Source organism: Phoenix dactylifera, chromosome 5, assembly GCF_051530095.1.
Source record: "Phoenix dactylifera cultivar Ajwa chromosome 5, Ajwa_hap1_PhDact_Kaust_v1.1, whole genome shotgun sequence".
Lineage (NCBI taxonomy): Eukaryota > Viridiplantae > Streptophyta > Magnoliopsida > Arecales > Arecaceae > Phoenix > Phoenix dactylifera.
The window spans coordinates 37,798,455-37,823,458 of NC_143194.1; the positions used below are offsets into that span (position 1 = coordinate 37,798,455).

At 39.9% G+C, this 25,004-nt stretch overlaps 2 protein-coding genes across 2 annotated transcripts; both read right to left on the minus strand.

Annotated features, from left to right (window-relative positions):
• Window positions 1-185: 185 nt before the first annotated feature.
• On the minus strand, window positions 186-3,063 carry LOC103709781 (pectate lyase-like). Its single transcript, XM_088722735.2, has 5 exons — window positions 2,277-3,063; window positions 1,326-1,995; window positions 1,101-1,204; window positions 820-974; window positions 186-659 (listed from the first exon to the last, which is right to left on the minus strand). Exons 1-5 carry the CDS (start codon window positions 2,480-2,482, stop codon window positions 421-423), a joined length of 1,374 nt encoding a protein of 457 aa, XP_088578861.2. The 5' UTR covers window positions 2,483-3,063; the 3' UTR covers window positions 186-420.
• A 4,132-nt stretch (window positions 3,064-7,195) lies between these two features.
• On the minus strand, window positions 7,196-24,569 carry LOC103709780 (FACT complex subunit SSRP1-like). Its single transcript, XM_039129242.3, has 16 exons — window positions 24,237-24,569; window positions 22,984-23,169; window positions 16,337-16,442; window positions 14,930-15,066; window positions 12,665-12,748; window positions 12,484-12,575; window positions 12,182-12,290; window positions 11,883-11,969; window positions 11,673-11,765; window positions 10,515-10,712; window positions 10,268-10,419; window positions 10,038-10,185; window positions 9,846-9,944; window positions 9,537-9,719; window positions 7,814-7,892; window positions 7,196-7,508 (listed from the first exon to the last, which is right to left on the minus strand). The coding sequence occupies exons 1-16, from the start codon at window positions 24,288-24,290 to the stop codon at window positions 7,384-7,386; spliced, it is 1,932 nt and encodes a 643-aa protein (XP_038985170.1). The 5' UTR covers window positions 24,291-24,569; the 3' UTR covers window positions 7,196-7,383.
• Window positions 24,570-25,004: the final 435 nt, after the last annotated feature.

Below are 25,004 nucleotides of genomic sequence, written 5' to 3' on the forward strand. Positions count from 1 at the left end.
GGCGGGTCCTAACCCAACCTTTTGACAGGCCTAAATGAATCCACCCCGAGAGCTGGTCGATCAACTCACAGGATGAAAGGCAACCTGAAAGAGCTTCAATTTAAAGTTAAAAAGGCGAAGATCGGACCAGGTTTGTCCGTTCTCTTTTAATTTCTTTATTTTTGTTTTGTTTTGATGGACGCAATAACTAGAAACAAATCATTTGTGAGTTCATTGAAGAGTAGCCCTGTATGAAAAGGAAAGCCTAAAACAAAATAATAACGATAGCAATACTAATAAATAAATAAAATGATCGATGACATCTCAAACAACGATCGCGCCGTACTGTATTTCTAATTAAACTCCTCTCGTCGGACTTCATGCCTCTCTTTTCTCTCATCCTCCGGTGCTATGAGAACGTCCGATGGGAGGCGGCGTCAGTCAGCACGGGCGGCCGGCTCTGCAGCCGAGCGGACCGGCGAAGCGTGTGAGCCTCCTCACCCATGTCCCCGGCTTCGCCTTGATGAAGTCCTTCCTGTGGAACGACTTCGTGTTTGGACTTCCCGACTCACGGAAGAAGGCTCCGTTCTGCATCAAGTCACCCTCGGATCTCCATGTCCACTGCTTCCAGACATCCTCTGTTGCATAGTCCCTCTTGGTGACCTGCAACAACACCCAAACTTCAGCTCAGCAGGCAAGCAGGGAGGCATGCAGCTTCCACCATATGGATGCGTCATTCTCTCATTCTTTCATTTATTTATCTTGATATTATGTGTATTATGAAGAAGAAAAAAAAACAAACAAACAAACAAACAAAAAGATGATCCGAGCGAGTTGTACGTTGGTGGTGTCCTACCTCCTTGGCGAATTGCATGAGAGGAGCGATGAATCGGTTCCCTTGGCTGATGATGGTAGGGTGTTGGCTACCACCGATGGCATACATTATCCACTGGGTGTAGTCATTGTTGACGACGTGGACGAACCCCCAGCGGCACCTGCTCCATGAATTTATCTGTTTCATTAGATCGACACCCATCTAACCTTACTTTCTCAAAGACTAGCTCGCATACAAATTTAGATCAGAAATTACTAGTGTCTCTATTTTGCTTTGGACCACCCACCTTGGCATCCTCTGCACAAGGCCTTTCCCGAAGTGGTTGAAGGCAACAGTGATCTGCATTATCGAGTCGTGCTCGTTTGAATCGCTGGCACCGAAGAGCAGCACCTGAACCAATGAATCATGCATGACATTATGATCATCAGCGAGAGGTTTGTCATCAAATTAATAGGGAAATTTGGTAGTGCTTTTAATTAATTAGTATTGGTAGTAAGGGTACGTAACGTACATCGTTGTGGTGGGTGAAGTGGCAGTTGGAAATGGTAATGGCGGTGGATCCCTCGATGGCATCGATGAGGCCGTCGGCGCAGTTTCTCAAGGAGCAGTGGTCGATCCAGATGTCGCTGGAGCCGTAGATGGAGATGCCGTCGCCGTCGCTCTTGGTCCTGATGCCGAAGTGCTGGAGGGAGTCCCTGATGATGCCGCCGTTGCTGGGTTTGATGTCGTGGATGTGGATGCCGTGGATGATGACGTTGTGCACGAACTGCAAGGTTATCTGGGCGCCGTAGGCGATGCGGACGTTGGCCCCGCGGCCGTCGATGGTCTTGTTGCTGTTGATCATGAGCTCCTCGGAGAGGCGGATGATCATGTCGCGAGCGAAGATGATCCAGAGGGGCCGGTCCTGGATGACGCCCCACCGGAGGGTGCCGTACTTGGGGTTCACCAGGTCGTTGTCGGAAGGGTCGGTCACCACGTAGAAGTCGCCGTCCTTGCCGCCCACGGCGTTGCGACCGAAGCCCTTCGCACAGCCGGCCAGCTTCTTGCGGTTTTCCATCCAGTTCTCCCGGCACCGCCAGCACCGGTCGATCGGGTTGGTGGCCACGCATGGCCCCTTGAACTTGTTAACGCCGGCCGACCTCAGGGCTCTCCTCGTGCTGTTGCGGGCCTGCGAAACCGCCCTGCATGCACCGCATTCCTTCAATTTATTCATGCACATCATCAAATGAAACGAGACTGCATGTCTTTTTAGAAGGTGAATTACAACAACAACAACAACAACAACAACAAGAAGTTGAAATATTCTAGAAGACGTATAAATTAAATTCTTTTTTTTTTCTGTAATTGCCCGTGTTCATCGGAGGCAAGCCTAATGAATCTGAATCATGCGCGTACGTGAAGAAGGAGAGAGGGATCCATCCATGCATGATGGAAGGAAAACAAGGAAGGAAGAGGGGCTTACAAGTGGACAGCCTTATTGAACTTGTTGGTGACGGCCTCGGGGTCGGGATGGTAGGCGGCACGGGATCTGGCGAAGGCCTCCTCCGCCTTCTTCTGCCAATGGTCGTCGAACTCCGCGATGTTGGCGCCGGACAGGATGGCGGAGGCAAGGAAGAAGAGGGAGAGGAGGAAGAAGCTGGGTCGGGTCTGAAGACCCTCCATTGTCATTCGGTGGAGCTTATAGCTCCTTTCTTCTCCTGTTGGCGATGATCTCTTTTTATTGGTTGTCTTTCTCTCCTACAACTTTTTGGAGCTTTGGGGTGGTGGTGTTGGGGGATCGGTATAGTCTAGGAGACCACCAGACCCGACAAGACCAACCGACCGAATCCACGAAGACTATGAGGACAGGATCATGGTCAGCTCGGCCTGTAATGGGGGTCACAATGGCGAGGAGGTTTATATAAAGGGAGGGTGTGGCTCAAAATAGAAATAAGGTTGGCGGGCGAGAGAACGACGGGCAGGGAGAACCAATGCTGGTGGTCTCCACCCTGCCAGAGAAACGGGCGGTTGGTCTCTGTTGTTTACTTCCTTTTTGTTTTTCTGTTTTGTTTCTTGGCCTTTATTTTGACTAGTTGCAGTGCGCATGCAAATGCACGTGATTACTTCCCAATATTTTAGATATGAAATAAGTTTTTAAAAAATCAACATAGATTAGATGCTAAAGATTTTTCTTATCTACTTTCTTAATCCAAATAAATTTCTGTAAATCAACAAGTTATTATGAACTTGAGTTTTGGTGATCATGAGGTTTTTATTATGCGTTGATTCATGGAAAATTATCCTAATTTAGGGAGAGTTTTGTCCTAGACTACTCTATATATAGAACCCAACATGTTCATAAAAGTTTAGCATGGTTCAAACTTTGAACCTCTAGAAGAGAAATCTAATTAAAATTATTATGGAATTGAAAAGATATCAAATCAATGACCATCTCCATCAAGTGATGTTTTATAAATTATATCACTTTATCAAGAATAAAAAAAAGGAAACCTTTAAAGTGACACATAGGTCATGTCAATTGAACCAAATTGAATTTAATTACTCAGATTTTTTTTTTCACTTAAAAATGGCATTCATATAATTCTCACATGAGTACAACCTGCCAAATCAAAAGAAAAAAGATGATACAAGGGGTGGGGAATATCTCTGACCCTCATCCAAACCACTCCACCGAAATGCCGGGCCACAAAGAAAGCGACCCAGTCTGCCGTATCGTTCGCCTCCTGATAAACGTGTGCAAGTTGGAAGGAGCCTGACTCCTTGGCTAGACCGTGGATCTCGCGAAGCAGTGGGCGCCCATCTCTATCCATATCCACACCCCGTATCCAATCAACTACCATGACGGAGTCCCCCTCTAAAAAAATCCTGTCGGCTCCCAGGACCCTCCTCGTATAGAACATGCCCTCCCAGGCTGCCTGCAACTCCACCTCTATGACGGCCCGGCTTGTGGTACGTTGCCCTCCAGCTGCAACCAGCGTACCCAGATGATCTCTAATCACAAAGCCTACACCTCCGTGTGCTCCATCCACCAGCCAGCTACTATCAAAGTTCACTTTGAGATAACCAGGGGATGGGGGTACCTAAGAGATGAGGGCAAAACCAAGCGCTGTAGCAGCGGAGTGGGTATCCCAAATATCCCTAATCATCCCGGAGGTAAAAAACGAGGGAGTCGTGATGATCTCTATCGCATGGCGGGAGGCCCTGCCCACCACAATACTCGGCGATGATCCCCTACCCTCAAACATGCGGGCATTCCTATCCAACCAAATATGGTAGGCCAGGTATGCCCTCATGTCCCCTGCCTCAGCTGTGCTGGGTCTCCTCATGGCCTCTCTCAAGTAGTGTAACAGCTCCTCCACTGACTTCAAGGCCTGGTGGAAAGGGACAGAGGAGCTCTTCACTACAGGAAAACTTATCTTTTCCGACGCTTTTTATAACCTTTATTGATGCTTATAAGCATCGGCTAAAGTTCCGGCGACGCAAATCAAAGCATCGCAAAAGCGTCGGCGATACCGGAGTGGCAAAAGTTTTTATCGACGCTACATGAAAGCGTCAGCAAAAATAGAAATTTGCCGATGCTTTATAAGCGTCGGCAAATCCCTATTCCTACAAAAAAATACTCTATTCCGATGCTTATAAGCATCGTTGTAAATATTTTTTTTTTAAAAAATTATTTATAAATCTCTGGGGGCCTTGAGGATGGCTTATAAGCCCTGATCGTTCGGAGGCGACGAAGAAGAAGAGGAAGAGGCAAGGGAGGGGGCTTCATTTCCATCACTATTTCAAAATCTATTGGCATGCTCGTACCCGGTCATCTCCGACATCTAGTAAACCCAAATCTTATATTCACATATTAATCCTAAGAAAAAATATATTCGATACATATAGCTTAAAAAGATTTAAATAAATGGCCATACCTAGTCCAGAAGCTCTAGAGCTCTCTTTCCGCTATCCACAACCGTTACTGCAAAAGAGAGAGAGAGAGAGAGAAATTCAATCAAAGTTCGTTCTCTGAAATTATATTATTTATCTAAAAAAAAGAAAGAATGAAGAAAGGAAAGAGAAAAGAAGATGAAAAAGAAAAAAAAAGGAACAAAAATAATAAAAAAAGGAAAAGAAATGAAGATAAATAATAAGGGGAGGAAAAAAAATTGGAAAGGAAAGATGAAGAGAGGCATCTACAGGACTTTGGACCGAGACTACCAAGGCAAGATCATGGTGCATCTCCAGCACCATAGAGAAATTTGAAAACCCCTTTGGTCAATGGAGCTATCGTTGACGGCGAGGATGTGCAGCTCTCCGCCGGTGCTCTTATACCCTCTCTCCATCGCCATCCCCTATTCTCCTCCGTCGCCATCCCCTCTCCGCCGGATCGAAACCCTAAAACGAAGTAGAAATATAAATAGTGAGAGGGGAGAGAGAGAGAGAGAGAGAGGAGGAGGACGAGAGAAGAAAAGGACCGTCACTTTTCTTTGGGGCTGGAGCATCTCCTTCCCCTATTTGGAGCTAGACCATGGCCATGGCTCCAGATCAGGGGTTAGGGATAAGGAGGGTGGCAGGCAGCGGGCCGATTGAGTTGGAGTGGGGTGGGGTGGGGGCCGATCGAGTTGAAGTGGTTTATTTGGACTCCGACGAAGCTTTTAAGCATCGTCTAATCACCCCGGCTCCCATCTAGCGTTGTGACCACCGACGCTTCTTAAAAGCGTCGGCAAATTTTGGCTCCGTATATGCGTCGGCGTTTCCCCTTTTTTCTGTAGTGCTCCCAGATCTGCACTGCTCTGGGGCACTCCATGATGACGTGGCTTATAGTCTCCTCTGTATCCTTGCATACCTCACGGTACGAAGGGATCCGAACACCTCGCCCAGCTAACATCCTCCTAGTTGGTAAGCAGCCCCATGCCAGCTTCCAGATGAAGAGGGCAACCCGATGATGTATTTGCATTCTCCAAATCCAACCACCATCGATCTATCGGACTGGCTCCCTGCCAATCAATGCCTGAATGTCCCTGACCTGCACCCTTGATTGCCCCATCGGCATCCATACCAATCTGTCAGGCTCCCTGCTTCGATAGGGGAAGGGCCAGGATCCTCTCCGCTAACTAATCCCCGAAAACCTTCCTGTTCATCCCCGTCCTCCATCCACTCCCCTCAGGTCCAATCAGCTCACGGACCCTATGCCCCGCTAATCTGGCCGTGTCCACGAAAGTCAGGAGTCTACATAGCGGCCACTCAGTTATCCAGTTGTCCTCCAGGAGATCAACAGCTCAGATTTGTTTTCAAGATATATATATATATATATATATATATATATATATATATATATATATATATATATATATATATATATATATATATATATATATATATATATATATATATATTTGTGAAGACAAAGGTATATAAACTATTTAATATAGAGCTGGGTACTGCAAATAAAATCGTTAACACTCCTGAGTGCGAGTCCACATCTTCAATCTCAGACACCACACTCCCGTATAGTCACCATTTATTATAAAAAGATTAATAGAGCTGGTCAATACTTACTACTTAGACAACAAGCACTTTTTTTTTTTTTACCATTCACGAAGAAGCAAGGTCCTCAGTTGTTCTTTTATAAGAAAACGGGAGTGTTCAAAAAACCAACATCCCCACCCAGATTGTGGATTCGATGCTATTATCTAAACCTTACCCACATTCTGGGTGCACGGAGCTATTGGATCTTTGGTCCAGCATGCAGTCTGTCATAATCTGTGCCTCAGGAATTTGGTTCACAAGTTGAATGATCGGGTCGCAGCTCTCGATTTTTTTTCTGTTTTCGTTCAAGGAAAATAGCAGATAGAACTATAAAAGTGAATGATGTTCTTTGGTTATTTATTATTTTCAGCGTATCATTGCCCACCAACTTTGTTAAAAAGAATACAAGAGAACAGAAGCCTTCAATAGAGGGATGGTTGCAAGCAATTCACCTAGCTAGAGAAGCAGGTTTCCAACATTCTTGTCGCAGCTATGCAGGATCCTTTGATCAAAAATGGTCCAAATCTGCTGGTAGGTTGCATGGCAGACATCATAGAAGCAGACATGCTGAAGAAAGTTCTGCTATACCCTAAACACCAGCAGCGAGCTAGAATCACTTGATCCCCATCCCATTTCATTTAAGTACTGTCACTGAAATTGAACAGATACTTAAATAAAATTGTTTATGTAGTATCCAGCTTCCTTCCATGTCTATACAGCACAATAAAGTAGATGCTTCATCACCAGTTAAGGTCGTAAAATTTTTCAAGGCAAAGCATCATTCCCAGCACCAATTTATTACTCCGTTTTCTGGGGGGAACACACACACAGAGAGAGATGGAGAGAGGGATGGAGGGAAAGAAGCAATGAAATATCACCACATTCTGACCTGATGGTGTCCTGCCTCCTTTCTAATGAATCAGAATACAATTCATGTTTAATTATTCATATATCGATAATAACATGGACTTATTCAAGTACAACAAACAAGAATACCAAAGCATCCATTGTCTCAGCGCTGCAGATAATTGGGCCCTGTTAAGAGGAATGGTCCTTCATTCCGTCTCATCACCCGAATCTACAGTGACTGCAGGACCGCCACTCTTATAGCCAGCCATGGCCTCCTTGTAACGTTTAGTATCCGCCCGTGCCATTGCCTCAAATGGCTCCTTCTCCTCAGCTACACAAAGAAGTAACAAATTACAGCTCCATGCATTCAAACATAAAGCAGTCCACCCCGAGGGGGGAACATATAAAGCATACTGTAAAGGAAATAGACTTCAGCAAATGCAAATTGTGTAAAGGGGAGTCGGAAACATGGTGGAGATGGACACAGACAACCAGAACCTCACACAGATACGTCGGGAGTTGGGACGTGTAGCTGTTTGATGACCAGCATGATACACAAGGGCAGCATGTAAATGCATATACACATGTTGTTGCTTAAGCAGAAAGATTGTGGTATCCTGTGTAAGGGAAAAGTACCTGACATCTTTTTCCACCTTTCCCCCAAAGCCCTCCCAACATCTGCAAATGCCATTCCAGGATTGCTTTTCTTTATATTCTGCACAAGTACAGGAAATTACCTTCTTATAAATGTTCCAAAAATGAAAATAGAGAAGAAAAACTATCGTGAAAGATAAGAGATGACTATTGCATTATAGCCAAGAATACTCTCAAGAATCCAACAAAAATATCTTGGTTATAAGCCTAGCTGACTAATCTATGTTGTTGCAATGTATCATTTACTTCTTTCCACATAGGATTAATCTTCGAAAATGCACTCAGAATGCTTCTTAATGAAGGTTCCCACCATCTTAAACTTGATAACAAGATGACATGCCTCCATACTGACTATCTATAAGTAATGCACTAGATCTACTTGGTTTGTGCAACATCATTGGCATTTAGAAGTACTTGAAACAGAAGATCAAGCAACCATAGCATATGGACCTAAGAATATAGGATTTTTTTTTTTTGTTACGGTTATGGTTATGAAGAACTTTTAGGCTTGGATGGACAACAAGCAAACAAATTGTAAATACTTTTTTAAGTCAAGTGCGACAAGTATTGACCCAATTCAGTCGGTGTTCAGAATCAGCCAGTTCATATAAAGATAAAGCCAGCCTCATTGTCTTGACTGGCTATTTCTGAAAGAGGCAAGGTTATTTTGTTTGTAGCAGCACACAAAAATCAGAAGCTCAAAGTACCGATTTCTTCACTGTATGATTCATAAGGAAGTAAAACACACAACTGCAACTTCAAGGGAAATTTTCCAAAGTCCAGATGACCCGTATACCGACAAAACAAAGAAATTCATCAACATTTTTTTTTAAAGAAATGACATCTCAGACATGCAAAGGATCAAAAATCAAGAATACATAGGGGGGAACCACCTATTTTGATGAGAATCCAGGAGTAGGAATCAGGGTAATAATAGGCTGGCAGCTCATTAATCAATGAAAGCTAACACCACTGGGAGAAGGAAGTTGGCAAAGAGGTAGTGCAATCATCTTACAAGACTCATGACCATTTTGAACAATAACAGATTTCAGACAAGTGTGGTCTTAGAAATTAAGAATTCATTGTATTTAAGAGGGGGAAAGGCAACAATTGTTTTCAAGAAAATGGCAGGAGTAAGAATAAAAGTATGAAAAAAGCAACATGCAGTTTGATGAAAATGACCAGCTCATTTGACGACACCACCCCTAGGAAAGACATTTGTGAGGAGATAGTTTAATCAACCAAAAGACTAAATAATCAGAATAACAGGATGGAGAAAGTATTAAAGATGAAAGTTCTGGACTCCAGAGGAAACAAACTCTATGAGGAGATGGTGGAATTCCCCAAAACAACCCCATTTGAATGAGCTTCAATAAAACATTCATTAGCAGATAAATTTTGGTTCAGGGAGCATCACCAAGGACAATCTCCTGAAAAGTAAAATTCAAGGATGAGGTAAATCCACAATCTTGATGTGGACCCCAGGCCAAATCATTTCCAGATACTGTTTTATGAACTGTGAAAAATATCTCGATCATATTAGGCTATAGATGGCATATTCATGTAGCTGCTAGTTCAGTTTGACCAACAAATCATGTAAAGTATGGAACTAGGTTGATTAGACATTATATAGATCTATATTAAAGATAATTTGGTCACCTATTTTGAAAAGAACAGCTATATTTCTACAGGAGATGCAACTTACCTCTCTTTCAGCATTTGAAAAAAACATGAACGCTGACATTGCCCTTTTTGGTGCATTAGGATCTTTTTTCTTCTTCTGCCTTCTCTTCTTTGAGCCTTCTTCATCCCCATCCTTAGATTTCCTCTTAGCAGATGATGCCTTAGTACCAGCTGCTTCCTTTTTCGAATCCTTAGCAGCAGATCTCTGGATTGGCAAATTTAAGTAACTTCAGTTTTATCAGCATATATCATCAGTCATTAATCAAATTTCAGCAAGAAGACAAGACTGTGAAAAAAGAACAATAACAAAGTAATGTTTTTTCTCTTATACTTCTTTATCATCTCCACCCTCGCTAGCATCAGACTCCTCTTCTTCAGAATCATCAGTAGGAGACCCTCCATCATCCTCATCAACAACAAAATCCTCATCCTGCATTTTTTTTTAAAAAAAAAAGGATCAGCAGTGCCATGATTCATCTATAATAAACTAAAACTGGTGAGCTAAAGTGACTGTAGACGGCACCTCTTCATCACTTTCCTCGCCACCAGCCGCATTCCTTATTCGCTCTAGATGTGGATCAACAGCATCATCATCAGCATTCTGAAGCACAGCTGCAACACCATTTGTAGTTTGCACATCTCCAAGGTTCATAATCTTCAAACCCTTTCCACTTCATAAATCCAGAGGAAGCTGGGGTTAGGCATCAGAAAGCAACTCCGGGAAAGTGCAGTAAAAAACTGAAGGGATCTAACCTAATGAAGTCAAAAAGGCTGTGATATTCACTCCTCTGGATATTTCTAAACAGGTGCTCTTGATCATTTTTTAGCTTTACGAGGAGATCAAAATAGTGAGATGACACACTTGAGCCTCCAGCACCATGCCTTTCAAATTCAACATACTCAATCTGCACCAGTTCATTAGGAGTACAGTGCTCACCACAATAAGACAATATATCACAAGAAAGTAGTGCTGGTTACGCATATGTCCCACAAACCATACCTCATCATGAAGAATTAGAGTTGGAGGTTTTGGTAGAAAGAAGAATCCCTTCTCAAGAGGGTACAACAATCCATCTTCAGCTTTCAATGATGACTTGACTTCATACCCACCTTGACAACTGCGGAATGAACTGACTCTCGTCACTTTGGCACCAGATAAACCACGCAAGGTTTTAGTGAAGACATCACTAGTTAGACCCTGCAGATGTAAAAACAGTTCCAATTATAGCAATCCAAGAAAACTACAAACCCAACATGAAAAATTAACAAACAAATGCCCTCAAAACTCTGTGAAGCTGCAGATCCTAAGAGAAGCACTTATCTGCTATGTTATAGTACGCTATAGGTAAGTTATAGCAGAAATCTGACATGCCTTACACAGAAATAGCATAACAAGAAGCTAATCAAGTTATATAAGAGATTCTCTCAACTACCATCTAAGGACGGCAATCCCAATATCATTAAAACAATATTTGAGCTTAGAACTTCTGCAGGAGATGATCATTCTTATGATTCTGGCAAGTGACAGCAGCAATGAGCTTTAAATTCCATACATTAGACTTCCAGGAGCAATGAGAGACATGTGAAGAATGGCATAATAGAACAGAATTATTGCTAATATGTATATACACATGCTAATACACACGCAGCAGACACATATATATGTATATATACATACATGCACGCACACGCGCGCGCGCACATGCATATAGACACATGAGCTCAATGCACCCGTACAAGCATTAAGGTGTCCTATTCAAGTGTTCAATCTCTTCAGGTGTCCCACACAATGCAACAAGTGGTCACCACATTGCTATATGTGGAAGCTTTAGTGAACCAGTTAGACAATCCAAAAGTCACCATCTCTGAGACAAAGAACTTGTGCATTGAATTTAATCTCAGCAAGTTAATCATAATTATCAGACACGCAACACGAGTTATCTCATAGGAACGAGCAAGTTCTGAATCGTAACTTGTTTGACTTGTTCAAACAAAAGAAAATACTCATTTCTATACCACTTAAAACTCTCTGCCACTCTAACCATTAAAAGAACAAAGGTTCCCAAATATTTGGGTACTCAAGGAATTGCCAGTAAAAACCAAATTATGCCAGGATCGAAACAATAGTAAATTCTTGGGGTATGAATATATACTTCACCTTATATGACGCTTCCAGTTTGTCTTTGTATTTTGTAGCTAAGAGATCCTCGCTTAGAGACAGGCACCCTTCAACAGCAGCTTCTGCTTCAAACTTGTACAGGGCAGAAGAAAGAAAAGCACTATGGTTGAATTTGGGGGAAAATCAAAATCAAGTTATGTGCCATTAGGGTACAAAAGAACTATGCAGCAAAAATAATAGGTTAGCTACCTGAATAACAATATGTGGGTATAAAGTTTGTCCTTTGCGAATTGGCGGGTCAAGTGTGATTACAACAAAAGTATGAGTTTGATTGGACTGCACAAAACACAATATAATATCATTACTACAATGCTCAAGGAAGAAGCCATTGTGATTATACAATGTTAAAGCATACATACGAAACACAAAAGCACAGAGTAAGCCATTAATTAATGAGATTCTTTTAAAACCACAATAGCAGAGAGAAACTACTTGTTAAAGTGGGAAAATGGAAATGCAAGAATAACTTGCACAAGAAGGAACCCAACCTTTGGCAACAGGAACAGTCGTATAACACTGCCATACTGAATCTTAAAATCAGTAGCCTGTCCTTGCAGTCGCAAGAATGAAAGGTGAAGCTCAACACTGTACCTCCCTCTGCAGATACAAAATTTATATCAGCTTTTAAGGAAAAATATGGATGTGCACCCCTCCCCGCCCCCCCCCCCCCCAACCCAAAAAAAAAAAAGAAAGAAAGAAAAGAAAAGAAAAAAAGAGTAGAAAAAACCACCCAGGCACATGCATGCAGACAAATTGATTGCCTAAATATGCAGTCAACTGGTTCATGTACCTAGGCGTAAGAATTGCAATTCCTTCAAATGTGACAACAGCTTCTTCTGATGAACTAATATCCGCCAATGACATGATTTTTTCTAGTAAAACCTATAAAATCATGGTTAATTTCTAATGAGCTCAGCATAGCAAAATCCAGCATTCAGCCACATGCACCAGTGCAAATTGAATTTATTTACCTGAGCTGGAGGACGATTTTCATCACCAACAAACTGAGTATTGGAAGTAGGTACGTGAAAACTTAAATCCATCAACGAATCTTTCTATAGGATTAGGAAAGAAAGAAGTCAGAACGATGCAGTAGAAAAAACACCAAAATGTTACCCAAATATATCAATGCAACAGAAGCTCCATTATGAAGGAAAAGAGAAAATCATAAAATTGTGAGACCACTGGAACAAATCTACTAATGGAATCGATAAAGCATAATTTCATCGAAATTGTTCATAAAGTTCAAGTATGTTAATTACGTCAGGATGCCAGACTCTGTCAGCCACCTCCCTTTTTCAACCCTCTTTGCTTTCCATGATTTACAAGTCAATTATCTTTCCAACCCACCTCACCATTTTTGGATTGAGGGGCAATAAGTCATGGTAGAGAGAAGCATAGCAGCAGAGCACCTTCCAATGTGGAACATATAACAGATATGCTTTTGAAACAACAATTTTGGTAAGTTCAATTTCATTCACTTCTTATGGAACTGAATTCCGGCCATCAAATATCAGTCAATAGTAATAATTTATTCCATTACTTTAGACAGCGCAAAGATCCAGCTCTTGTGTTTTTAGTCAAATTGACCTGTAAAACTTTTTATGACATTCAATACCATAAAACAATGATATTTCCTATTTTACTAGATCAAAGGAGAAATGCCAAGATAGTACTCGGAGAACCCCAAAGGCAACAATATAAAAGTCAAAGAAAGGCGTGCTGCGAAATGAAACCTAATTCTTCTACATAAAAACTTCCTTTCTGGGTTGGCATAAGCTACACTTGGCTAGTGGAATCAATAGATGAGTGGGATTACCCATCCTGTATCAATAAAGAAGACTTGCTAGCCTTCTTTCCTAAGTCTTCTTTGTAATCTTTTACTTTATCTATTTTAATAGATGAGTGGGATTACCCATCCTGTATCTTATCTAGGAAAAAAATTAATAAGCTGGTATTGACCCCCATCATAGAACTAAAAAATCAGCACCAACATGCATTGCCCAATCTAGAGCTATCTACTTGCAAGTATATAGAATACAATTATAAGCTAATATTGTGTATAATTTGCTCATAAAAGGTGGTGCACCAGTCTACAACCAAAACTATCGCATCAGGCACACATTCTACCCAACACATGCCAGCATACACAAAACATTTCTTGTCAATAGTTTCAGCTGCAAGATATGTCGAGCATTGTTCATGCCAAAATTCAACATAACCATAGACATATCCAATTAAAATAACAAGAAGCAACCTATTAAAATCAACCTTCTATTCCTTAAGGTTTTGACATGGTAACAAAGCCGTAAAAGGCATATTCTCTATATACAATCAAGATCGAAAAACTGCATTTATTAAATGAAGAAAAATTTAGATTTCATAAGCATGAAAGTATCATGTTTAATTCCTAAAATCATAAGATACTTTTTGTGGTTCATTGCTTATTCCAAAAGCAAATTATCAGCAGAATCAACTTCCTGAACTAACTTAATTTCACATGAAACATAAAGGGAACATGGACATATTTCCATGTTTTTGATCAGTTGCAGATAAACCATAAGATGTAAAATAAAGCAATAGGGCTTTAGAAGCTAGGAGTGGGGACAGAAAAGGGATCCTAACTGAGTTCCAGAAAGAAGAGGGTAACAAAATCTATGCGACCTACAATTCAAAGTGGCACATGAAACAAGAACAGAGTGAGAATTTGGTCTAGCGATTAGCTCAGTATTATAAACTGGAAATCCCTTCTTATACAGAATAATCTATCATCGCATAAATTCCAGAACAAATTATAGGATCAATCTAGGTCATCATATACCATTACCATGTTAAATTAAGTCATACAAAACTGAGGAGCAGATAAAGAAAAGGAAAAAAGAATCCTGGCCATGTACTTGGATGGTTGTTTCCTGAACAAACCAACAGATATATTGAGCTCTACATTTACCCTGTTGCTTCTCAGATAATACAGAATTAGATGGCAACAAGCCGCATTTACTGGTCAGCAACATATCAGTGGATGAATTTTCGAATAACCACTGCACTGGTTCCAGGATGCTATATCTGACTTTGATTTGAATATACACCAGCCTTCCATGTCGACAGTAATGGATGGTAATGTGTGGCCAGCAACAAATTAACAGACACAGTAATAGTATACTTGGGAATATTACCTCAACCAATTGCCTATAAGATAAGCCTAAAACAAAATTGTTAGGAGCATCGGTGTCTACCTCATTAGCCCCAGTAGTGTCATCAACATGGAACTCCAAATAAACATCTGTTTTTCCTTGCAGTTGAGTCTGTGCAACATCTGCCAGTGAAACCTCGAATGCTTGCTTTGAACCTGCCAAGAATGTAAGCATGTTTCCTGCAATGCAAATTAAAATGAAGTTTGCAATCATCTAATTTGGGTGACATAATGGAAAGAAAAAACAAAGACCATTTACCTTCATTAATTAACGATCTAGCTTAGATCAGTTAATAGAAGTCTGTGAACACTTACCTCCACACCTTGTTACATTATGATTTACAAAGCATGCACTCCATTTCTTTTACACGAAATAAGCATGCCTTCCAAATGATGACATCACTCCCCATGGATAGACAACGACACCTCTGGCTTACAGGCAATAGTACTGGGAAATTGCTTTCATTGTTATGCTTGTTGACCATGAAAAAGGGCCAAAAAAAAAACATGACAACTAATTCTATGCCTTTTGGCCCAGTTGTTTTACTTTAAATTCTTGATCTATGTCTCTCTCCTCCCTTGAGCAGATTCAACTCAAATTCTGACCAAAGTAACATTTTTCCTCCCTCTACATTTTTTGATTTCAGTTTTCTTTCTTAAACTGCAAAATGATGACAGCATAAAAAACAGATGTTTGAGCTGTCATATGTTATGAAGTATTGTCTAAGAAGTATAGTCTAGTTTTTTGGACTTCATAAACCCAATGCCTGGCAGATACTAATAATTGTAAAATCTTTTAGTTTAGAGTTGTGTATAAATCACAGCTGCATTTTCCTTATATCTTGTGCCTCAATCAGATTTGCCTCAAATTATTTTTTCAAGTACTTAACATCGGTGTCCTAGCTTGTGTTGCTTTAGGTTTTCGCCTGTCTTTCAGAACTGTAGTCAATTTACATATTTAAGATTCGTGACAGTAGGCAGAATCATATCAAAATGACTAATCCATTTGATTTGCATGATCATTATATTGACACTTTTTTTGTTTTAAGCATTAAGAGACAAAATAATTTTATGTTGACTCCTAACTAGCACAAGTCACTGTATACTTCAAGAACAATATGTTTTCCATCAAAATTTAGAAGATGATATCAGATGAAAGTTAAAAAGAACCTAAGAACATCCAATTTGAACAGAAAAGTGAAGACTTCATGGTAACACCATGAAGGATTTGCCTTTAAAATCACTGACTCAAATAAATATACCAATATCACGATTTAGATATAGCAACTTCAAGATGAAAAAGTACTAGGGGAAAACTAAGTTTAAGGGGGAAAACTTTGCGGATACAAGAAAAGCTAAAGCATGTTCAATAATGATAGTAATAACTAAGATGACTGATAATTCAGAAATGTTAAAAATAAAAAACAATAATTAAAGGAACAACACCAACCATTGATATCAACACCTCCCCAATTATGGCCACTGACAGAAAGCTGCTTCTCTTCTGGTGTTATTCCAATAGATTTTTGAATAAAATTTGTAATGTTGGTGACATCCTACAGGATAAAATTAAGACAACCATTATCTAGAGCCATCAGAAAGTATTCACAGCCCATTCTATGATGATAAGTATAAAATGTCAAAATTGCATGATAACCAATCCATGAAAAAACACTCATCTAATTATGTAACATAATGCCATAGATCGGAGAATCCATATATTCCCTACTTTTTAATCTTTCATGAGAAAAACATCCATAGTATATCCAACTCAGCACTTATGAAAGTTTTGATTTGAATTTGGCTTATTTATAATGCCCAAAGAAAAAATACAGAACAAAAGTGACTAGCATTATCATCTTTCAGCTCCATCAAAATTCAAAACTTCTCACTAATTCTGAGGGAGAGAGGCACTCCCTTGCCGTATGACGTTAAGCTGCAGCCAATAAGGTATGCATCTCTCTAACCACCGACTAGCCTTCTAAGTTTCATAGCAAACCCCACAATTGCAAAAATAACCCATCTCCAGCATCTAGGACCTTCCCTCGGGGTGTGTTTGGTGTTGACTCAAAAAAAAACCACTTTGTAACTTCTAACGCAAAAATTGTTCATCAAAAAACTTCTAAAGTAAAAGCCACAGGTCTCCAAAAAAAAGTGTTTGGTGGCATTATCTAAAAATGCTTTTTCAAGAAGAAAAGTCAAAAATATGCTTTTAGGAGAACCTAAAAAACCTAGCTTCTTGTTTCTCATTTTGTGAGAACTTCCTTAGAAAAAAAAAAAAGCAAAACCAACACCAAGCACACCCTTAAAGAGATTAGCATTATGGAGACATTTTTCGTTAAGGTTCGCCACCTCGATATCGCACCCCATACCGGTACCATCCTCTTAAAGTGCCGGTATGCTCGATACGATACTCGGTTTCGCAGATTGTCGGTATGCCTGCCGTACCGCATACCAATTCGGGACCAATACGCTACAGTCGGTATGACCGGTACTGAACGATATGGCAAACCTTGTTTTTTGTTGTCCCAAATATAGGAAATATATCTTAAATCGTTTATATAAATTCTTTACTTTGCTCCCTATACACTTCCTTTACTTTTGGCCTATTGCCTTACAAACCTATCAGATTAGTGGTATCAATGATATAGCACTCGATCCTACATAAAAAAGGAAGAAATAGTAAGTGCAAAAATAAAAAGAAGGTTGGGATGTGAGAGTTTCCAAAATGTGCCAATGTTCCTGTATGACTTGTGGAAGTCCTGCGGAAAGGAATCTTGCCAAGTCTCCAAGGATAATCCTCATCTAGAGAAGTCACCATAGATTACCAAACCGCATTGAATTGGTTAGTCGAGGCATACCAAATCGGACCAGCCGGTTACCAGCATGGTTTAGCATATAAAATCGAAATTGAGAGGGCTCGCCTTTGTTGCTTCATTTGGTTAAGAATTTTCGTCTCTCCCTCATGTTCGCTCGAGCATCGCGCTTGTCTCACCCTCGCAGACCAGCATGTAAGCCTCTCTCCTCCCCTCCCTCTCTCCCCCCTTCCCTCCCTCTCTCTTACCCCCCTCCATCAAGACCCCATTACCCTGCCACTCAGTCAACGGTCGTGCCAAGCATGGGGAGCTCCTAGATCCCCTATTTACCCCTCTCACCGCCCTCTTCCTCTTCCACTTTCTCTCTCTCCCTCCCCCTCTCATTGACTCCCCTTTGCCTCAAGGCACTGCCTCCGACTTTCTATCTCTCTCTCTCCATCCATCCCTCCCTCTTCCTCTCCTTCTCCCCCTCCCTTTCCCTATTTCGGTACATTTTGGCACAGTATGGTATGTATTCCTATTATACCATAACGATAGTCGATCAATACAGGCCATAGTACTTGTTCGACGAACCTTGAAAGCGATGCAGTTTGTTTCCCCACTTACAAGTTTCTAATTAAGTTAGTGAGACCTAACTCTTTTCTCTATTTGTATAGCCTTGGAGGTGTTTACTGAATTTCTGAGAATAATCTTTCGCCAATAAAGGTTAGGCCAAGATGTCAGACTCTTTCTTATTGCTAGTTTCTATTTGGGTAGAGAATTAACTACTTTTCCTTACTCTTTTAGAAAGGACATCCAAAGAATTGATATGCATCTTTTAAGTCAAGTAGGAATTGATCAACTACCCTTTCAGCTATTCTCAAGGACCCCGACAATGAATCCCATAATATATATGTAACTATAACGACAATCAAATTATTTCTATACTAGGACAGAGTAAGCACTCTTAGAGGCCCATCTATTTTAAAAAGTTACCAACAACCAGGCAAGTGCAAAGCACGTTTAATGGATATATAAACTATAATTTACCTTATACACAAACTATAAAATATTATTTACATAAAAAAAAATATTTCAAAAATATCTTTTGAAATCAAGATATCAAAATCTATCCACATTACGAAATGCTTGTCTCGCCTCAAATCAAAATGGATATATATGGAAATAAAAGCAGAGGGAGTGAGTAATTTCTCTCTCATTTTTTAGTAGCCAGAATCCATAGTTTGATATTATTGATTTTCGAAATTCAAGACCAATTTGGATATTGTCACTAGACTTGTCAAGGGTGGAGGAGGATTGTCCTTCCTTTTCAACAACCGGAATCATCTAAGTATTTTGGAAAACCTGTTCAAACTATTTTCAAAATCTTTCCTTGTTAAGACATCCATACCCAGTCTAATATTGCCTTTCTTTAGCAGATAAATGACTAATTTGATTTTAGAAAAATGTTTCAAAATATCACTGATTTCTAGAATATGCAGACTAATTCCGGAATTTAATCTACAAATATGGAAGAGCAAACAATTGATTGAGATTAAAAATGGGAGTGTTTTTGATTTTTAAAAAAATGAAGGATGAAATCTAGGAGGAATATTCCTAGCTTATGAATCTCTATTTTAACATACTAGAGATTAAGAACAGAATTTTGAAATGTTCCATAAGGATCGAAGTAGTAGTAAGGCAATTGAGGCACGCCATATGCAGTGCATGTGCAGTTACACCTGTAGGGTTGGTATTTTAGAAATATCTAGAGACAAAAAGATTACAATAAATAGATAAATGTAAGTAAAAACCAAAACAATAAGTTTAAAAAACTGAAACTTTAAGTGTACACTACAACACTTATTCAAAAGCCTGCTTTCATGTAGTACAGCAAGTTAACCTTAAATAAAAAAAGCCTATGAACTATGCCAAAATTCAGGTACGTTAATGCAACAAAGAAATTTACATATTGAACAATAACAGAAACATGAAACAAAAATACATAACTTATAATTGAGTTTAAAATACCCAGCTAAAGCAAAACATTAGTATTTAAGTAACACTTTTTAAGAAGGCACTCAAAATGTTGATCTTCTTCGGTAAATACCGTATCATCCATCACCATCACAATCGATATGCACCATGCAGCGTGTCCTGGCCATGTACCCTACATAGATGCCTAATGCCTCACACTGCAGCCCAACCCCAATAAAATGTGGTCCCCAAGCTGCATCTGCATGTGCAGATGCATTAAAACACTTGGTCAAAACCTAATTTATAACCTTCTTTGCCAAAATACCATCAAGAAACCATGTTTAGCCTTTTCTCAAATATCTCCCATATGCAACCTTTATCTTGTTATCCCACCCAATCCACCAAGATTATGTTCAAATCTTCCACGCACAAGCTCTCACTCTCCAAAATAAATATTGTTTTTTTTGGAGTGATATAAGTGGGCATAACATCAATATAAATTCTCTCCTTATTTGAACAAAACAAATCTAGAAGATAGGCGATTGGTGACAGTGGTAAGTATTGCACATTTTAATGTTTAATAATAGAAAAGACTGCTACAAGGCTCAATAGTTCCCAGTACTGGAAACAAACTTTTGATTCCAGTATTGGAAACCATAGCATTGCTCAATGTTAAAAGATCAACCAGCAAAGTTGGAATAGTACATAAACTACATAAACCAAGATTACATTAACGCCCTATCTGATCATAAAATATAGGTAGCGGCATTCTATCCTGCCAAACCAATCCAGCACTATCCCGTGCCTGCCTATCCTCTACTTCAATCGCGCATGCATAGGAACAAACTACCTAAAGCAAAAAGAAGCCATATAAACTATGATCCATTTGAAATATCAGATAGTATTGTGAATACAAATATATATTTTTTCCATAATAATGCATAGCCATATATTTTTCCTCACACATGCATTGCATGTTTGTCTGTGCTAGTAACCAAGAAAAATCACTCTTATAATAGATGAACTTTAGACATCTATAAAATTATCAGACCTTTCTTCCCATCTCCGAGAAACTATTGATGCCATATTTTACTCCTAATGATGGTCCATAATTGATCTTGAATGATGGTCCATAAATGATCTAATGAAAACTCTCAAGCCATGTCATGTCATGAGTAACTAGTTAACATTTTCTTGTTTGATTAATTTATTATTCATTAAACACCTTTTAGAATCCCTCAAAACTAAAAAAACAACCTTTTAGAGTTGTTCTAAGTTTATACAAAACAAATAACTAAAAAATATGATTCTCTGGAGATAAACCTTTGTGAATAAGAGGGGAAATCATTTAGATTCCATAACTTACTACTTTTGGCAAAATCAATGTAATAAAAATCAGATAGCGAACATGTAGGGGCCAACGGGTTTCATAACGGATGACGGAGAGCTGGTGCTACATACCCAAAGCGAGCTGGTAAAATATATCAATATTTTTCTTTGCTAAGTATCAAAAACTAATATTTCACATCAGCTTCATGCAAAAATACCGAATAATTAAGGACAATGCTATAAAACATCATCCACCAAACATCATAATATCATGTCAACATCCACATAATATAAAGGCCCGCAAGCTAATGAATCATCATCCACCAAGCAAAATAACATCTCATAAGATAAAAACATTCACAATCATATAACATCAACCATAAAATAAAGATATTCAGCAATCAAATAACAACAAATATAGAAGTCCGCAATCATAAAACATAATTCACCTAATAAAATATCACCATTAATAGATAAAACTCTAGAGTCTGGACTTCTGTTCATAAATAAGCTCTAAAGAAAGCAACCAAACAAATTTGTTCATAGAACCAGTTCATTCTTGACTTCCGTATAAACCATTTAGCAAAATTTGTCAACCACATAACACCTTTATGACCATACCATGGTCCACTATACCAACCTGTAACATGAAACATGCAGTATTGGGCATACCATACCATGCCAGTAAGGTAATCTAGTACAATACTAAGATTCGATAAAGTGCAAGGACTGATTCAGGCTCTACTATGAAGAATCAATTAATTCCAGCCAATTTTGTGCTGCACCAACCCATACTGCTCGATTTCAAGCATTATCATGGCTGGGTAGGTTTTTCGGGTATCGATACAATCAAGGTTAGCTGAACCGGTCGGTTCTGCATTATCATGGCTGGGTAGGTTTTTCAAGTATTGATACAATCAAGGTTAGCTGAACCGGTCGGAACCGACCGGTTCAGCCTGTACCATACCTGTGTCGGCCAGTATCGGCACCGGTACAGCCACAGAATTCGGTTCCGACCCCTAAAAGACTCTTTGACCGTACCGGTGGGAACTGGTGCGGTTCGCACCAGTACAAGCCCGGTACCGGCACTGGAGAAGAAGAAGAGGAAGAAGAGGAAAGAAGAAGAGGAAGAAGAAGAGAAAGGAGAAGAAGAAGAAGCCTACCTCCTCCCTCAGGCTAACCTCCTCCCTCGGGCCGACGAGGATCACCTGTTTTCCGGTGCGGTTCCGGCCCCTTCTTTGCTCACGGGAGAAGGGGGAAAGAGAGGAGAAGAGAGGAGGAGAGAGGGAAAGAAAGGAGAGAAAGAGAGAGTTCAAGAAGAAGAGGAGGAGAAGGGTCAGCAAGATGAACAGCAGAAGGAAAAAAAAAGGAGAGAGGTCGTCCCGTGCATGGGGGTGCGGGTGCGAGTGGGGAAACATGTCCCCGACTCGCGCCTGCACGAATTTTTTTGGTACGAACCGCGGTCCCCACACAGGGAATCGCGTGCACGCGATTCCCGCACACGATTCCCTGCGCTTGCGCGCGGTTCCCCACCCAGGCTCTCCGCGCTAAGATACCGGTACTTAACAAGAATCTTAGGTCCCTTTATTTCTAACTACCTTGCTAATATGTCTTAACAAGAACCATGCATTTATCGCTAATTCATAGCACAAAATTCCTATATAAATTAAGATTAACTAGCATGCGATCACGACAAAAGCACTTCACCCTACAATTTGAGATCAGCAACCCAATCATTTCCTACAACATGAGTATCAAGCTTATTTCGCATTTTAGTTGCATGAACTCTTTGATCATAGTTTTTGCATGAGGAACATTTAAAAACCTTATCATGTTTGTTTCCATATTTTAAGAAACTTCCATTGACATCTTACAATTGTTGATTTGTTTTATGCAATTTAGAGTAAGCCATACCTCTTCATATTTTCCAATTTTCAAACTAAAATTAGCAATATCTAATACTTAAGACATATTGAAAAAGGTTTCAGAGAACCACCTGTTCACGGAAGCCAATGAATTTGTAAAACAAGCCATCCTTGATCCTCACCCCAAGCTGATATGCCCTAGGAATTTTCATCCAGGTCAGAGAAGCAATATCTGCTTTGTCTACTTCAATAATTTTTCCACCACCTTGCCTCCTCCATGCAATCCCGCCTGCATGCACCCTCAACTGCCCTGGGTTCTGCATTCACCCATATGAAAACAAGTTGAACTTGACAATAGCAAAGTATTCTGAAAACCTTCGGTTATATAATTCCTAATTCCAAAGAGCACAGAACAGTAGTGATATTTATAGAGATTAACTGGAAATTTCCAGGCTTTTTGACTGCACAAATATAATCAGCAAAAATAATGAAAAGGTAAGACACTTAAAAAAAAGCAATAGAACTTCATATATCCAAAGATTGTTTGATGACCAAATAGGTTTATAAAAGATTTTTTGCAAATTTTTTCATTACTGGTGCACCAGATGACGTAAAAAGTTCCCAGGACCTATAAAGAACATTTCTTCTATAAGCAAAAGATAAAGTATCCTAGAAACCATCTGCACCAAGTGATAATTGAATTTGTGGAACCAGATACAACAGGCAGATGATACCCATAATTTATTTAAGGGAAAAAAGAATTAGTCAATAATGGTAAAAACAAAATAGAAAAAATCCCAATCCCTAGTTTAATTTTTCTCCTAATTAGGAATTTCTTGGATGCATTGCATCATCAATAAATTGACAGAAGATATGGAAAAATATCGCAAGAAACAAAATTCAGTGGTAACAAATAAACAAAATTCCACGGTAACACATATAAAAAATGCCAAAAAAATCTAATATAAAAGGGGGAAAAAACTTCTGCGAGGAACAACTGATAGAAGTGACGAAAGATTCGTTTAACGGGAATGAAAAACCAACTTAAAATCCACGATCGAGCACTTTCATAATAGAAAACCCTAACAAGACTTCCAAGGCCTTCAAAGATAACCCATGTTCAACCTCCCCAAATCAACCAAACCGATACCTAGAAAAGAAACCATAGGAACGCGAAATGCACTGGATCTCCCCAGATATAAGGGGGAAAAGAAAAAAGAAAAATCTATATGCTTCCTTCAAATCGTAAAAAAGAAGAATAATAAAAAGAAAAAGAAGAAGGAAAGAATGAACGAAAGATCGCAAACGACTCAAGAAAACCCTAGAGCGGTCAAAAGAGAACCGAAAGCGAGACAAACACCAGAGAGAGGGAGAAGGGGATTACGGTTCCGCCGCGTCCTCCGAGGAGGATGTTGTTGAAGAGATGGCCGTCGGTCATCGCTTCCGGAGGCGAGGGAGGATTTTTCTTTCCCTCCTCCTCTTCTCCTTTGTTTGAGCTCTCGCTCTCGCTCTCTCAAGATTTCTCTTTGCCCGGCTTCACTCCACGCAGATCCCAGCGCCAAGACATCTCCTGAGTCCTGCCTCGCTCACACCGGGGGTATTTATAACCGTAGGGGAGACAAGGCTAGGGAAAGACAGAAGACAAGGCGGTGGGCCGGCGACACATGTTGCATCGACGGTTACGAACAGATTTGTGTTGCTAGGTCTCTTTGCCGCCATTTTTCTTCCAAACGAAACTTTCTTTATTTTCAATAATATCTTAATACTCTTAAGATTTTGTGGATATCATAAGAACATACACTACTTTTTATGTTACAAATTCTATTTGTTATAATTTTTTTCACTTTGCATACAATTTTTTAAAAAATTGGGCAAATATAAAGTTAGATTTTCATGCCACGTCTATACTGGCATGTAGATCCGCTCAACAAGCAGGACAGATTGGGTTCAAGCTAGAGTTCGGCCTAATTTATCGCTTAATTTAATTAGATCCGAACTCGGCCGGACTCTCGAGCCTACATTCTAGGCTTGAGCTGATATTTATCATACTTCGAACTTTTAGGCTGATCCTTGGGCTTTTATCGTCTTGTCTGCATCTTAGATCTGCAAGAAGTCTTCATGACCTCGAATGAGAGCCTGTTGCTAGTGTCTC